The sequence below is a fragment of the Mirounga angustirostris genome, unplaced genomic scaffold (genome assembly GCF_029215605.1).
Source record: "Mirounga angustirostris isolate CCGP_5_RB_7025 unplaced genomic scaffold, mMirAng1.0.hap1 SCAF_4, whole genome shotgun sequence".
Taxonomy (NCBI): Eukaryota; Metazoa; Chordata; class Mammalia; order Carnivora; family Phocidae; genus Mirounga; species Mirounga angustirostris.
In genome coordinates, this window is record NW_026991712.1 from 95,309,054 (window position 1) to 95,325,845 (window position 16,792).

A 16,792-nucleotide genomic window follows, 5' to 3' on the forward strand; every position below is an offset into this window, starting at 1 on the left:
GAAGCCAGAAGAAAGTGAAACAATATTTCTCCAGTGCTGAAAAAAAATAAATGGCAACCCAGAATCCCATACCCAGGAAAATTTCTTTCAGGAATGAAGAAGAAATCAAGACATTCTCAGATGAAAAACAAACAGACAAACAAACAAACTAAGAGAATTTGTTTGGTAGACCTATCTTTAAAAAAATGACAAAGGAAGTTTTCTAAACAGAAAGGAAATGATGAAAGGGAGAACATGATAAGCAAAAGCATGGGTAAATGTAATAGATTTTCTTTTTCTTCTTGAGTTTTCTAAATTGCTTGATTATTGAAGCAAAAATTATACAGTCTGATATGTATAATTTTATGTATTAGAGGAAATACTTAAGATAATTATAAACAGGGAAGGGTTAGGGACGTAAAGGGAGAGGTTTCTGTACTTAAACTAGTGAACTAATAACACCTGTAGACTGTGATAGGTTATGTATATATAATGTAATACCTAGAGCCACCACTACAAAAACTCTACAAAGATATACCTTAAAAAACACTATAGGTAAATCAAAATGAAATTCTAAAAATGCAGGAGAAAGAAAAAAGAAATGAAAAACAGAACAAACAGAAAACAAAAAATAAAATGGCAGACTTAAGCCCTGACATATCAATAATTACATTAAATGTAAATGGTATACATATATCAGTTAAAAGACAGATTGGCAGAGTGTATTGAAAACGTCTATATGCTGTCTATAAGAAATATATTTCGAATATATAGGTTGGTTTAAAGTAAAGATTGGGAAAAAGATATATCATGTATTCATATAAACATGAGTAAGGGAACAAAAATACTAATTCAAAGGGGCACATGTACTCTGATGTTTATGGTAGCATTATCAACAATAGCCCAATTATGGAAAAGAGCCCAAATGCCCATTAACTAATGAATGGATAAAGAAGATGTGGCATATATACATATATATACATATATATATATAATGGAATATTATATATAATGGACTATTACTCAGCCATCAAAAAGAATGAAATCTTGCCATTTGCAACACGTGGATTGAGCTTAAGTGTATTATGTAACTGAAACAAGTCAGTCAGAGAAAGACAAATACCATATGATTTCATTCATATGTGGAATTTAAGAAACAAAACAGATGAACATAGGAGAAGGGAGAAAAGCGAGGGAAATAAACCATGTTAACTATAGAGAACAAACAGCGTTGATGGAGGCGGATGGGCTAAATGGGTGATGGGTATTAAGGAGGGCACTTGTGTTGAGCACTGGGTATAATAGTAAGTGATGAATCACCAAATTCTACTCCTGAAACCAATATTACATTATATGTTAGTTAACTAGAATTTAAATAAAAACTTGAAGAAGGGGCACCTGGGCGGCTCAGTGGGTTAAGTGTCTGCCTTTGGCTCAGGACATGATCTCAGGTTCCTGGGATCAAGTCCCACAACAGGCTCTCCACTTAGTGAGGAGTCTGCTTCTCCCTCTCACTCTTCTCTTGCTCTCCCTGCTCTCCCTCTCTCTCTCAAATAAATAAATAAAATCTAAAAAAATTTTTGGAGAAAAAAATAACAAGGATAATAGAAGGTCAACAGGACTATTGTAGTGTAAGTTGAGTTAATGTACTCTTTATGGTCAGAGTTCTATTGTCTATAGATTGTTTGGAAAATTGTTAATCCACCTTTCAATGGATTTCAAAAGATGTGGCCTAAAAATTTGTTGTGGTCATTTATGGGGAGATTTTGAATCTAAGCCCAGGGTACCTATACAATAGTCAGGTCCACTAGAGCTCCAAGGAAATAATCTGTAAGAAAGAAAAGTCTTTTATGCTAGAGTAAAATAATGTTAAATGGCAAAAAAATTAAAAATAAATATAAACATGAATAAAGGAAAGAATATAGCAAGAGTAGCTATATTAATATCAGATAAAGTAGGCTTCAGAGCAAAGAAAATTATCATAGGCAGGAAGGGACATTATATAATGATAAAAGGATCAATCCGCCAATAAGACATAGATAGTAGTCCTAAGTGTGTATGAACCAAACATATGTGAAGCAAAAACTGACAGAACTGAAAGGAGAAATAGACAAATCTGGTTATAGTTCAGTACTCCTCTCTTAACAATTGATAGAAAAACTCAATGGAAAATCGGCAAGAATATAGGATAACTCAACACCACCATCAACCAACAGGATCAAATTGATATTTATAGAACATTCCAATCAACATCACAAGAACACACATCTTTTTTTTCAAGTGTTGATGGAACATATACTGAGATCAGTTATATTCAGGGCCACAAAACATCTCAAACATCTAAAAGAACTGAAATCATACAGAATGTATTCTCTGACCACAGTGGAATCAAACTAGAAGTCAATAACAGAAAGATAACAGGAAAAGGTCCAAACACTTGGAAACTAAACTACATTCTTCTAAGTAATCCATTGAGTGAAAGAGGGAGTTTCATGGGAAATTTTTAAAAAAACACACATTGAACTGAATAAAAATGAACACATTGACGTTTGTGGGACAGAGCTACAGCAGTTTTGAGAGGAAAGTTTATAGCACTCTAAATGCAAACATTTGAAAACAGCAAAAGTCTCAAATCAACAATCTGAGCTCCCACTTTTAAGAATCTAAGGGAGGAAAAAAGCAAAATAAACCCAAAGAAAAGAGTCAGGAAAGAAATAGCAGAAATCAATGAAATTGAAAACAAAAACTGTGGAAAAAAGAGCCAAAATGATCAATAAAGTTGACAAACTTCTATGAAGACAGCTGAGGAAAAAAGAAGATAGAAATGACCAATATCAGGAGTGAAATGGGAGAGCCCTCGAGTCTCTGCAGATATCAAAAGGATAATAAAGGAATATAGTATGAACTGGACATATCTACACTTGACAACTTAGACAAAATGGATTACTTCCTCATGAAACACAAACTACCATAGCTTACTCAACATGAAATAAATCATTTGCATAGCCCCATAACAGTCAAGGAAATGGAATTCATAATTTAAAACTCCCAAAAAAGAAATCTCTAGACCCACATAATTTCACTTGAGTATTCCAACCAAATAGTTAGGGAAGAATTACCATGAATTTTACACAATCTATACCAGAAAATAGGAGGAGGAAACACTTTCCCCATTCATATTTTCTGTTGTGGTCAAATATATCATTGTATCACAGTGGAAAAAATTACCTCCTTAACCATTTTTAAGTGTATAATGCAGTGGCAGTAAGTACCTTTGCTATATGCATGACCATCACTACTATTTATTTCTAGAAAATTTTCATCATCCTAAACAGAAACTCTCCATGCCCCCTACCCCAACCCCTAACAACTTCTATTCTAATTTTTGTCTCTATAAGATTGCTTATTCTAGGTACATCATATATGTGGAATCATGTATTTATTCTTTTGAATCTGGCTTATTTCATGTGGCATGTTTTTAAGGTTCATCTATTTTTTTTAGTATGCATCAGAATTTCATTCCTTTTTATGGTTGTATAATATTCAATTGTGTGTATATCCCATATTTTGCTTATTCATTCATCCACCAATTGATACTTGAATTGTTTCCACCTTTTGGTTACTGTGAATAATGCTGCTATAAAAATTGTTGTACTGGGGCGCCTGGGTGGCTCAGTCGGTTAAGTGCCTGCCTTCGGCTCAGGTCACGATCCCAGGGTCCTGGGATTGAGCCCCGCATCAGGCTCCCCGCTCAATGGAGAGCCTGTTTCTCTCTCTCCCTCTGCTGCTTCCCCTGTTTGTGTGCTCTCTCTCTCTCTCAAATAAATAAATAAAATCTTTAAAAAAAATCGGTGTACCAATATTTGTTGAAGTCCCTACTTTAAATTCTTTGGGGTATATACCCAGAAGAATCCAGGAATTGCTGGATCATACAGTAATTCTAGGTTTAGTTTTTAAAGGTACTGCCATACTGTTTTTTACAGCAGCTGCAAAATTTTACATCCCCACTAGCAATGCACAAGAGTTTCAATTTCTCCACATCCATGCCACCACTTGGTATTTTCTGGTTTTGGGTTTTTTGGGGGTTTTTTTTGTTTTTTTTTTGTTTTGTTTTGTTTTGTTTTTTTCTAGATAATAGCCATCCTAATGGGTGTCAAGTGGTATCTCATGGTTTTGATTTGCATTTCCCTAATGATTAATTGATGTTGAGCATCATTTTTGTGTGCTTATAGGCCGTTTGTATATCTTCTTTGGACAAATGTATATCCAAGTCCTTTGCCTATTTTTTTTCAAAATTTTTAAATTGTGGTAAAGTAGGGGCACCTGTGTGGCTCAGTCAGTTGAGCATTGACACTTGGTTTTGGCTTGGTCATGATCTTGGGGTTGTGGGATCAAGTCCAGTTGGGCTTGTGCTCAGCATGGAGTCTGCTTGGGATTCTTTCCCTCTTCCTCTTCCTCTCCCTCTGCTCCTCCCCCCGTTTGCATGTGTGCATGCATACACGCTCTCTCCCTAAAATAAAATCTTTTTTTTAAAATTGTGGTAAAATATACATAAATTTAACCACCTTAATTAATTCTATGTGCATAGTTCAATGGTACTATGAACATTCATATTGTTGTGCAATTATCACCACCATACATTTCCAGGACTCTTTTTATCTTGAAAAACTGAAACTTTATATCTGTTAAATAATAGTTCCCCAATCCTTCTTCCCCTCCCCCCATCTTTGGCAACCATTATTCTACCATTTGTATCTATGAATTTGAATACTCTAGGTATGTCATATTAGTGGGATCACATGATATTTGTCCTTTTGTGTCTGGCTTATTGCACTTAGCATAATGTCCTCAAGGTTCATCAATGTCATAACATGTCAGAATTTCCTTCTTTTTTAAGGCTGAATAATATTCCATTGTATGCCACACTTTGTTTCTCCATTCATCCATTGGTGAATGGGGGTTTACTTCTACCTTTTGGCTATTGTGAATAATACTGCTAAGATCATGAGTGTGTAAATATCTTTTTGTGTTCCTGTTTTCAGTTCTTTGGGGTATATATGCAGAAGTGGAAATGCTGGGTCATATGATAATTCTTTTTTTTTTTTTTTAATATTTATTTAAGTAATCTGTACACTCAACAGGGGGCTCGAACTCACGACCCTGAGATCAAGAGTCACATGCTCTTCTGACCAAGCCAGCCAGGTGCTCCTCACATGATAATTCTGTGTTTAATTTTTTGAGGCACTGCCATACTGTTTTTTACAGCAGCTACACCATTTTACATCCCTACTAGCAATATACAAGGTTCCAATTTCTCCATATCCTTAGCAACTATTTTTGTTTGCTTATTTATGGTAACCATCCAATGGGTATAAAGTGGTATCTCATTGTGGTTCTGGTTTGTATTTTCCTGATTAGCAATGGAGAGCATTTTTCATGTGCTCATTGGCCATTTGTATATCATCTTTTGAAAAGTGTCTATATAAAGTCTTTTGCCCATTTTTGAATTGGGTTTTTGTTGTTGCTGTTGTTGAGTCTTAGGAGTTCTCTGTATATTCTGGACTGTTGTTTTTATCATGAATTTTTTCAAATGCTTTTCTTCTGCTTCAACTGACATTCTCATGTGAGAGTTTTCTCCTTTATTTTATTAATGTGGTGTATTATGTTGATTGATTTTTGTATGTTGAACAATCCTTGCATTCTGGGAATAAATCCCACTTTGTCATGACATATAATCCTTTTAATATGATGCTGAATTCAGTATGCTAGTATTTGGTTGAGGACTTTGCATCAATAATCATAAATGATACTGATCTATAGTTTTCTTTTTCTTGTAGTATCTTTGTCTGGCCTTGGTATCAGGGTAATGCTGGCGTCATAGTATGACTTAGCAAGTGTCAACTTTTTGGGAGAGTTTGTGAAAGACTGGTATTAATTCTTCATTAAATGTTTGGTAGAATTCACTAATGAAACCATCTGGTCCTGGCTTTTCTTTGTTGGAAGGTCTTTTGATTACTGATTCAATCTACTTACTAGGTCTATTCAAATTTCCTATTTCTTCCTGAGTCAGTTTGGTTGATCATATGTTTCTAAGAATTTGTCCATTTCATCTAGGTTGTACAATTTGTCAGTGTACAATTGTTCACATTATTGTCTTATAATACTTTTTATTTCTGTAAAATTGGTAGTAGCATACCCACTTCTATTTCTGTAATTTGAGATTTTGGTAATTTGAGTCTTCTCTCTTTTTTCCTTAGTCAATCTAACTAAGGTTTGTCACTTTTATTGAACTCTTCAAAGGATCAATTTTTGGTTTTGTTGATTTTCTCCATTGTTTTCTTAGTCTCTATTTCATTTAGCTCTGCTCTAATCTTTAATATTTCCTTCCTTCTGCTAGCTTTTGGTTTAGTTTGCTTTTTTTTCTAGTTCCTTAGGTGTAAAGCTAAGTTATTGATTTGAGATCTTTCTTCTTTTTTTATTTAAATTCAATTAATTAACATATAGTGTTGCCCCCAAGATCTTTCTTTTTAAGAGTAGGCATCTATAGCTATAAATTCCCTCTGAATATCACTTTCACTATATCTCATACATTTTGGTATGCTGTGTTTTGTTCATTTTTAAATATTTTCTAATTTCTGTTGTGATTTCTTCTTTGACCCATTAGTTGTTTAATTTACACACATTTGTGAATTTTCTAGTTTTCTTTTTGTTATTAATTTTTAGTTTCAATCCATTATAATTGGAAAAGATACTGTGTATGACTTCAATATTTTAAAATTTATTAAGACTTGTTTTGTAAAGAAGATGTGGTCCATATATACAATGGAATATTACTCAGCCATCAGAAAGGATGAATACCCAACTTTGACATCAACATGGATGGGACTGGAGATTATGCTAAGTGAAATAAGTCAAGCAGAGAAAGTCAATTATCATATGGTTCCACTTATTTGTGGAACACAAGTAATAGCATGGAGGACATTAGGAGAAGGAAGGGAATAATGAAGGGGGCAATTGGAGGGGGAGACAAACCATGAGAGACTATGGACTCCGAGAAACAAACTGAGGGTTTTAGAGGGGACGGGGGTGGGGGGGATGGGTTAGCCCAGTGATGGGTATTAGGAGGGCACATATTACATGGAGCACTGGGTGTTACATGCAAACAATGAATCGTGGATTACTACATCAAAAACTAATGATATACTGTATGGTGACTAACATAACATAATAAAATAAAATTTAAAAAGAAAAGACTTGTTTTGTGGCCTACCATATGGTCTATCCTGTGCAATGTTCCATATAAGTTTGAGAAGAATGTGTATGTTGTAACATGGAGTGTTCTATATGTGCTGTTAGATTTAATTGGTTTATGGTGTTGTTCATGTCTGTCCTCTATTTCCTTATTGATCTTCTGTCTGATCTATCCATTCCTGAAAGTGGGTTATTAATATCTTATCAGTTTACCCGACCTGCTGTAACAAATATCACAAACTAAGGAGGACTTAAAACAAATTTATTTTCAGGGCCTCTGAATGGCTCAGTCGGTTAAGCATCTGCCTTTGGCTCAGGTCATGATCCCAGGGTCCTGGGATCGAGCCCTGCATCAGGTTCCCTGCTCAGTGGGGAGCCTGCTTCTCCCTCTCCCACTCCCCCTGCTTGTGCACTTGTATACTCTCTCTTTGTCAAATAAAAAAAAAAAAAAATCTTAATCTTTAGATGCAACACACTTCATAAAACTGGTACTTCTTTAAAAAAAAAAATTTATTTTCTCATAGTTCTGGAGGTAGGAAGTCCAAAATCAAAGTGTCAGCAAGGCCATGCTTTCTCTCATAGCTCTAGCAAGAGTCTTCCTTGTCTCTTAGTTTCTGGTGTTTGGCAGCAATCTCTGGCATTCATTGGTTTGCGGATACATTGCTCCAGTCTCTGTCCCCATCATCACATGGCATTCTCCCTGTATGTCTCTGAGTCTCTGTTTTATCTTTTTATAAGGACACAGTTATTGTGATAGGGCCCACCTCAATCCAGTATGACCTCATCTTGACTAATAACATCTGCAAAGACTCTATTTCCATATAAGGTCACATTCACAGATATCAGGGATTAGATTTCAACATATCTTTTTGAGAGTCATAATTAAACCCATAATAGGTGGAATCTTACAATGGCTGATGACATTTTAAAAATATATTTAAACATTTCTAAAATCAGGATATATTTTACAAATTGGTGGTATCTAAGATTCTACATAACATATTCGATAATGTGATAATTGCTATGAAGAAAAAAAGAGAGTGACTGACAAGTATGTGGGAGTATGATTTTAGGTTGAGTGGTCAGAGAAGGTTTTCTTATGCAGGTGACATTTAAGTATAGCATAATTACTTAGAAAGAGCCAGTTATGGAAAATCTGGGGCAAGAGTATTTTAATCAGAGGGAATAAGTGTGAAAGGCTGGAATTGGAAACAAGTTTGGTATGCTTAAGGAAAGGCAAGAAAAACAGTATAGCTAGAGCATGGTAAGGAAGAAAGAGGTAGAACAAGGTAAGTATGAGGACCTAATAAGCACTTACTAATTTAAGATTTGAGATGATGTAATTTCTGAAGGTAGATTGTTCATAAGAATAAAGGTACCCCTAAAGACATGTTAAAACTCCCACATTTAATACTATAAGCAAACACTTTCTAGCTTCTGTAACACTATTATTAATCCTTTATTTGGATCCCTTGATCTTGATATGTGAACAAGTTTTTCTTGGGCTCAATATTTTGGAAACTCATCTCTTTCATGAATGATTTAAAATCTTTAGGTTTCTGAAAAATAATTTCTCAACTTTATGAATGTTAAAATATCTCATTGCCATTTCGTCACTGAAAACCAGTGTCCTCCTTATTTCTCTTGAAGATTCAAGCACAGTATTCAGTTCTTGAGCAAAATCCCACTCTAGAAACAGAGTCTGATTCTCCTAATTTACCAAAAAGGTGAGTACAGTTTTACACACCCCAATGTTGTCTAGTTATGTCAGGGTGGGGGCAAATCTCATGCTTCTAACTCATTGTGATGCTAAGAAGAGACCTCTTTGGGCTGCGGTGTCATCATTACTTTCTTTTTGTTTCAGTGGCATAAGAGAAGCAAATCGGATGAAGCAACAGAGCAAACCAAGGCTAAGGGTGAAAAGTGCACAAGCTTCTTCCTTTGACCTCAGGACTTCTTTCATAAGTGAAAAGGAAGGGTTAGTTTTGCACCCTACTGAACAGAGCAGTGCTTTTGACTTATTGGAGCTAAATTGTAGTTGTAACAAAAATGCTGATACAACCACGAATTGGGAGACAAAGGCGTTTGCAATAGCTGGGGAGTCTCTTCAGAAGCATCAGAGTTTAGACTGGAGCGCCATTTTGTTTGGAGTGTGTCCAAATTCTAAATCTGCCGATGTAGCAGGAAGGTATTTTAATTCCAAGGGGCCAATAATGCGGACCAAATCAACTCCCTTTGAGCTGATACAACAGAGAGACACCAAAGAGCTGGACATCAAGGAAAATGTTTCTTGTTTGGAACCTCAACCCCACAACTCTTGTCTTGAGCAGGCTCAAAGAGCAAGGCATGTTTCTTCAGCAGAACTCAATGATTCACTGCCATCTGGCTCTCAGCCCCAAATGTGCAAGGCCCCTGAGGCAAAGAGGCAGGACTCTCAGGCTCTTAATGCATATTCTTACATGTCTTTGGAAGATCCTTATTTCTTATCATTGTCTCCAAGTAGTGCTGGTTCTAAGATGTCTCTTGATTTACCTGAGAAGCCAGATGGAAACGTTTTACCTTGTTCCCCATTGCCAGCATCTTCTACAACCCTCTTTTCTTGTTACAATTCACATGATTCTTTAGCATTGAGTCCTCCAACTGATTACCCCCAACGGAACCCAGAGACAGAGGTAGTAGGTAAGTTATTTTTAGAAGTTTATATGGCATTTTATTTTATTTATTTATTTATTTATTTATTTATTTATTTATTATTATTTTTTTTAAAGATTTTATTTATTTATTTGAGACAGAGAGAATGAGAGACAGAGAGCATGAGAGGGAGGAGGGTCAGAGGGAGAAGCAGACTCCCTGCCGAGCAGGGAGCCCGATGCGGGACTCGATCCCGGGACTCCAGGATCATGACCTGAGCCGAAGGCAGTCGCTTAACCAACTGAGCCACCCAGGCGCCCCTATATGGCATTTTAGATTTCACTCTGTTTCTATAGATTTGGTTTCTTCTTATGCTCCCCCTAGTCTTTCTATAACATTATTTATTGTACAGCGTTTCTTAGTAGACAGATGTGTGGATGTGTAGTTTGTTACAAAAATATCTTATCTGGACCTAGTTCCTTCTTTATTTTATATTCTTTGATCTTGTTTTATAATTTAAAGGATTATTTTTTTTAAGATATCCACAATACCTTAAACTTCTCTGAGCATCATCTTTAAAAAAAAAACAACAAACCAGCAAATCCTGGCTTTAGGTATTGTAACATCGTTGACATGTTGCCACCTGGTGGCAGTTTCTTATAATAGCATTTGAATTTTTCTATAAAAATTCTGAATTTTTTTGTAGAAAAATAGAAAACCTTGATATGCCATTGTTTTGTAAAAAGGAAAAACATCCACATTCTTCAGTGTAGAATGAAGAAGAGATAATAAAATCTTTATACTTCTACCTACTCTGTAACTGAATCCTTGGCATATTTCAAAGTGTTTTACCATGCTTTATTGTATATTCTATATAAAACAAAAGGGTTATATAGAAAACAATTCAAAATCTCCCGAATTAATATAATGTTTCATATTCTGTTAACTGGTACTCAGTGACTTGATCAAAATACTTTGGAGCCTTTAAAAGAAATAATAAATTTTGAAGAAGCAGGAAAGCCTCCTGGGTTTGCAACTTAAAATGGGAGAATTTATTTTGCTTTTTCCTTGAGGAAACACATACCAGCTTAAGTATTGTAATGATGCCTGATGGACTTTACATCAAGATTAGAATATAAGAATTTCCTTTGTGGGGCGCCTGGGTGGCACAGTGGGTTAAGCATACTGCCCTTGGTTTTGGCTTAGATCGTGATCTCAGGGTCTTGAGATTGAGCCCCATGTACAACTCCATGCTCAGCATGGGGTCTGCTTGAGATTCTCTCTCCCTTCCACTCATGCTTGCTCTCTCTCTCTCTCTCCCTCAAATAAATAAATAAATCTTTTTTTAAAAAAAAAGAATTTCCTTTGGATTTTTCTAATGAAGAATTATGGTTATATTTCTGGCATTTTGGATAGCAACTTCTCCAAGGATAGATGATGAAGTCCCCCCTCCACTTCCTGAACGGACACCTGAATCTTTTATTGTGCTGGAGGAAGATGGTGAGTGCAGTTCAGTAAGTGTAAAATAAAGTGGATTAACTAGAATACTCCTCAGGTCCTGTCAATGTTCTGTGTGCTATTGCTGAGTAACATTTGCATTGTTCTAACAGAATTACAACACTCCTAAGAATTGGACCATATGTACTTTCTTCCAGGAGAATTCCCACTGAATGTTCCCAAATCCTTATCTTCAGCTGTGGAGGCAAAAGTTGGAGCATCACTAGAATGGAGTGGAACATCTGAGTCAAAGACATCTGATGACACTGTAAGACTTAGACCAACTAAGGTCCATAACTATTTTTTCTTTTTTTTTCCTACTCATCTGGATTCGACAGACCATAATCCTACTCCTTGTATTTTTAACACCTATCACTCAATAACTACTAAGCAGGTACTCCTTATAAAACAATGTGTTAGAGGATGTGGGGAGAAGACAATGGATAAAACACAATTCTTGCCCTTAAGAAACTTTCAAGTTGGAAGTGACTAAGGAAGGCTTAGTGAAAGAGGAAATATTTGAACTGGTTCCTGAAGGACAGTTAAGGTAAAAATAAATGTTTCGTAAGTAGGTAGCCTGTTCATAGTAGTCATTTGGTAGGCTGTATTGTGTTCGCTGCGATACATATATTGTAGAGAATGATTTTTTGAATGACAGATGTCTGTATTATTTAAGATAAACTTTTTGGAATAATGCTCCCCACTTCTGGAAGTAAAATCTATACTTCAGTAATCTGTTATACATTTGTATATATTCTATGAACCAACTACCTTAAATTTTCAGAGATCAGAAAAGTAATTAACTAAACAAACATTTTAAAGTGCCTGCAATTGCAATGCTGGTAGGCAAATTTCTCTATCTTTTAAATTATACTTTTAATATATTAGTAGTTATTATTATTTTTAATAATATGCCCACATGTAATGGTCTTTATCTTAACAACTGCTAGAGCTAAGAACAATCACTCCTTCTCCAATGTCATGAAGTAATTTCAATTTCAACAGTTTACCTCCAATTAAATTTTCTGGGAAATGTTCTGAGTAGGAAGGAAATAAATAAAAAAAGGATTAGTTTAGGACCAATTGCCATGACATATAAAAATCACCATAAGGTTATGGCAGAAGATATTTGCAAATGATATATTCGATCAGGGGTTAATATCCAAAATATTTAAAGAACTTATACAACTCAACACCAAAAAAACCTAAATAATCTCTAATTTTAAAAATGGACAGAAGATATGAATAGACATTTTTCCAAAGAAGAAATACAGATGGCCAACAGACATGAAAAGATGCCCATCACTAATCATCAGGGAAATGCAAAGCAAAATCACAATGAGATATCACCTCACACCAGTCAGAATGGTTAAAATCAAAAACAAAAAACAAGTGTTGGTGAGGATGTGGGAAAACAGGAACCTTTGTGAACTGGTGGGAATGCAAACTGGTGCAGCCACTATGGAAGACAGTATGGAAGTTCCTCAAAAAGTTAAAAATAGAATTGCCATATGATCTAGTAATTCTAGTACTGGGTATTTACCAAAGAAAACAAAAACACTAATTTGAAAAGATACATGCACCCCTATGTTTACTGCAGCATTCTTTATAATAGCTAAGATATGGAAGCAACTCAAGTGCCCATCCATAGATAATGGATAAAGAAGAAGATATGACATATATATGTATACAAGCAAACACACATATACTATACACATACATATCATGGGATATTATTCAGCCATAAAAAAGAATGAGATCTTGTCATTTGTGACAAATGGATGGACCTAGAGGGTATTATGCTAAGTGAGATAAGTCAGACAGAGAAAGACAAATACCGTATGATTCACTTACATGTGGAATTTAAGAAACAAAACAAATGAGCAAAGAAAAAAGAGACAAACAGAAAAATAGACTCATAGTTATGGAGAACAAACTGAGGGTTAGCAGAGGGGAGGTGGGTGGGGGCATGGGTCAAATAGGTGAAGGGGATTAAGAGTACACGTATTGTGAACAGCACTGAGTAATGTATAGAATTGTTGAATCGTTACATTTTACACCTGGAACTAATATAACACTGTATGTTAATTCTACTTGAAGTTTAAGAAAATAATTTAAAAATATTAAAAATTCATAAGCTTTCTTTATTAAAAAAGGAAAAAATAAATTTACAAAAAGAGAGTAAAGCACTGTAAGAGTTAAGGATGCTTTTTCATAATTTAATGTGCTTACAAATTAGGAAAAATAAGGTCAACATTTCATAACTATCTCTATAACTATACGAAATATGCTTTCAAAAATGCCTTTTATTGCTTTGAGTTTGTAAAATTGCGTACGTATTCTTTTTTCACTTTTCTCTTCTTTCTTTCTTTCAGAGTGTAAAACTCCGGAGTCCCAAATCGGGTAAAAAATTTCCCCTGGCTTTAGATGACATTTAGCCCTAAGAATTTATACTATAAGAATGACTCGTTAAGTTTAGAGTAATTCACCTCAGGAGATGGCATGGTTCCCATAATAGCTCCCACTATTGATTGGCTTATTTCTGAGTTTCCCAGGCTAGGGGTTTTGTTTTTTCAAGGGCAAGGAAAACACAGGATTTTAGAATTCTGCTCCTTGATACATAATCCTTAAAACAAACAAACAAACAACAACAAAAAATCTATTTCAAATAGAATCTCTTAACACTTTGCAGCATTTCTATTTTATAGGTTTTACCATTGTTAGCAGTGTGATTCTTTTACTTGCTGTTGCTTCTCCAGTATTTTCTTGAGCTTTGTTTTTTTTTCTTAAGATTTTATTTATTTATTTGAGAGAGAGAGTGAGCTAGAGAGAGAGAGAGAAGGAGCAGGGGGAGGGGCAGAGGGAGAAGCAGACTGCTCGCTGAGCTGGGAGCCCAACACAGGGCTCCATCCTGGGACTCCTGGGACTCTGGGATCCTGACCTGAGCTGAAGGCAGATGCTTAACTGACTGAGCCACCCAGGTGCCCTGAGTTTTGCTTGTTTTATACATCAAATAACAACATCCACAGTTAACATTTATTGGGCACATATAGGTACTTTACATACATTATAACAGGTGGTAGTTGCCCTTAACATAATTATTCATATGAACATGTTATTCAAATTACATAGGTAGTTTAACATAGAGGTTAATGAGCTTTGGAGTCGGATAGGCTTTAATTCAAACCTTTAGCCTACCAGTAGTTATCAAAATGCATAACCTTGGTTAAATTATATACTTTCTCTATTGATTTTCCTCATTTATAATATGAGGATAATAGAACTCGTTTCTTAGAGGGTTTTTGTAAGGGTTAAGTGAGACAATGCTTATAAAGCTTTTAACACAGTGGTTGTCAAATAATAAGCTCTCATTAAATGTTACCTATTACAATTTTTATCAGACAATTATTAAATGAGCCATTCCTAAGCAAGTTCTATATGCCTTATACAGTGTTAGAATAGTCAGGACATATAGAAAAAGGTACTGTTTAATGTTTATATTCAAATTGGGTAGGCAAAATTAATACTTGGAACCATTAACTGATAATCTGCGTGGACTGATTATAATCACCAGGAGTCTGGAAAAAAAGGAGGTAACACTGGAGTGGTTAGGAAATGCTTCACTGAGTAGAAGAAAGAAATTTAAGAATATGGGTAGACAGAGTAAAAAGGAGGGAATTCCAGGAGCTGGGATCAGGGTAACATCGACTTAAAAGGTAGAAATAAGCATGATGAGTATAGAGAAATGGTGAGTAGGTTAATTTAATTGCAATAGAGGATCTATTTTGGGAACTATGAAAAATAAATTTGGATAAAATGTGGAAAGATTCTGAAGGATTTTAAAGTTAGGCAGATAAAATATCCAGGTCAAAGATATCTATATATAGAGAAAGCAGATTCATGGTTGCCAATCCAATCTGGAGGAAATGGGAAGTGACTGCTAAATGGGTATGGAGTTTCTTTTTAGGGTGATGAAAATGTTTTTGAAATAGTGGTCATGGTTGCACAACACTGTAAATGTGCTGTCATTAATCGCAAATTTTATTATGTGTATTCTATCATATACACACAGAGCTAGGCAGAAGAATTTAGACTTAATGTAATAAGTAATAAGCATTGTAGGTTCTTCATCAGGGGAGAAATAAGATGAAAGTGGTATTTTACATGAGAGAATATGGACTCTGAAAAAAAAACTGAGGGTTCTAGAGGGGAGGGGGGTGGGAGGATGGGTTAGCCTGGTGATGGGTATTAAGGAGGGCACGTTCTGCATGGAGCACTGGGTGTTATGCACAAACAATGAATCATGGAACACTACATCAAAAACTAATGATGTAATGTGTGGGGATTAACATAACATAATAAAAAAATAAAAAATAAAAAAGATGAAAGTGGTATTTTAGGAAGATATTTGGCGGGATATCATTAACTGCAAGTTAGCTTTAGTTCTCAGTGTATTTTCTAACAGCAAACTGGAAGAGGATAAGCAACTTCAGAGTAGTTATCAAATATTTATTAAGTGCCTACTGTATACCAGGTATTATATAAGGTGCTGGAAATAAGGGTTGTACTTTACTTTTGCATATCACCTGGTGTATAAGAAAGAAACAAGAGAACTTGCTTTAGAGACAAATCCTAAGGCCTAAAGAACCCAAAGACCAAAGATAGGTGAAACTCTAGCACTGAGCCACATTTTCAGTTTCAAAAGACATTAATATAGTACGTAATTATACTCAGCACTGTATAATGAGATTATCATATACCCTTTGTATCTTTAGGACTTTATTGTGGGAAAATAGCTCTATTATTTAAAATTCTTTATATAATGGAAAATTCCAAACATTTTAAGCCTACCATAATAACATTATCACACCAATGAAATTAACAATAATCCCTTAATACGATCTAATATCCAGAATTTATTCAATTTTCTCAAATTGCCTCAAAAATGTCTTTTTACAGTTGGTTTATATGCATCTGGATTCAAAGTCTACACACTGCATTTGGTTTATATATTTGTTAAGGCTTTTAAAATCTGTAACAGTTTTCCCTTCTTTTTATATTTCCTCATGCCATTTATTTGTAGAAGAGCATGGGTCATTTGTCCTAAATACTGTGAATATTCTGGATTTTTGTTGTTTATATTCTCATGGTTTTATTTATTAACATGTTACGCTATCCCCATAGGATTCTATGTAAAATGGCAGTTAGAACCAGAAGCTTGATTAATTTCAAGTTCAATTTCTTTGGAAAATTACTTTCCTAAAGGAGTACAAGTTTTTGATGCATCACAGACTGATTGGCTAAAAAGCTAGAACAACAAAAAATTCTTGAGGCTGCAGTTATTGTTCAGATTACTTTTTATTTGCTTGTTGTAGGTTAATATTGAAAAGTTGGAACAGTTATACAACACCAAAAAGGGGTTTTGACTTCTAAC

General features: G+C 34.9%; 1 protein-coding gene across 1 annotated transcript in view; it reads left to right on the forward strand.

The window, feature by feature from the left end:
- Window positions 1-16,792, forward strand: part of PTPN22 (protein tyrosine phosphatase non-receptor type 22) — a 58,344-nt gene that overhangs the window by 29,288 nt on the left and 12,264 nt on the right. The window contains exons 12-16 of the mRNA XM_064588612.1: window positions 8,881-8,957; window positions 9,095-9,909; window positions 11,278-11,361; window positions 11,517-11,626; window positions 13,734-13,761. Of these exons, the coding sequence (XP_064444682.1) occupies window positions 8,881-8,957; window positions 9,095-9,909; window positions 11,278-11,361; window positions 11,517-11,626; window positions 13,734-13,761 (1,114 nt within the window). The remainder of the gene's footprint in view (window positions 1-8,880; window positions 8,958-9,094; window positions 9,910-11,277; window positions 11,362-11,516; window positions 11,627-13,733; window positions 13,762-16,792) is intronic.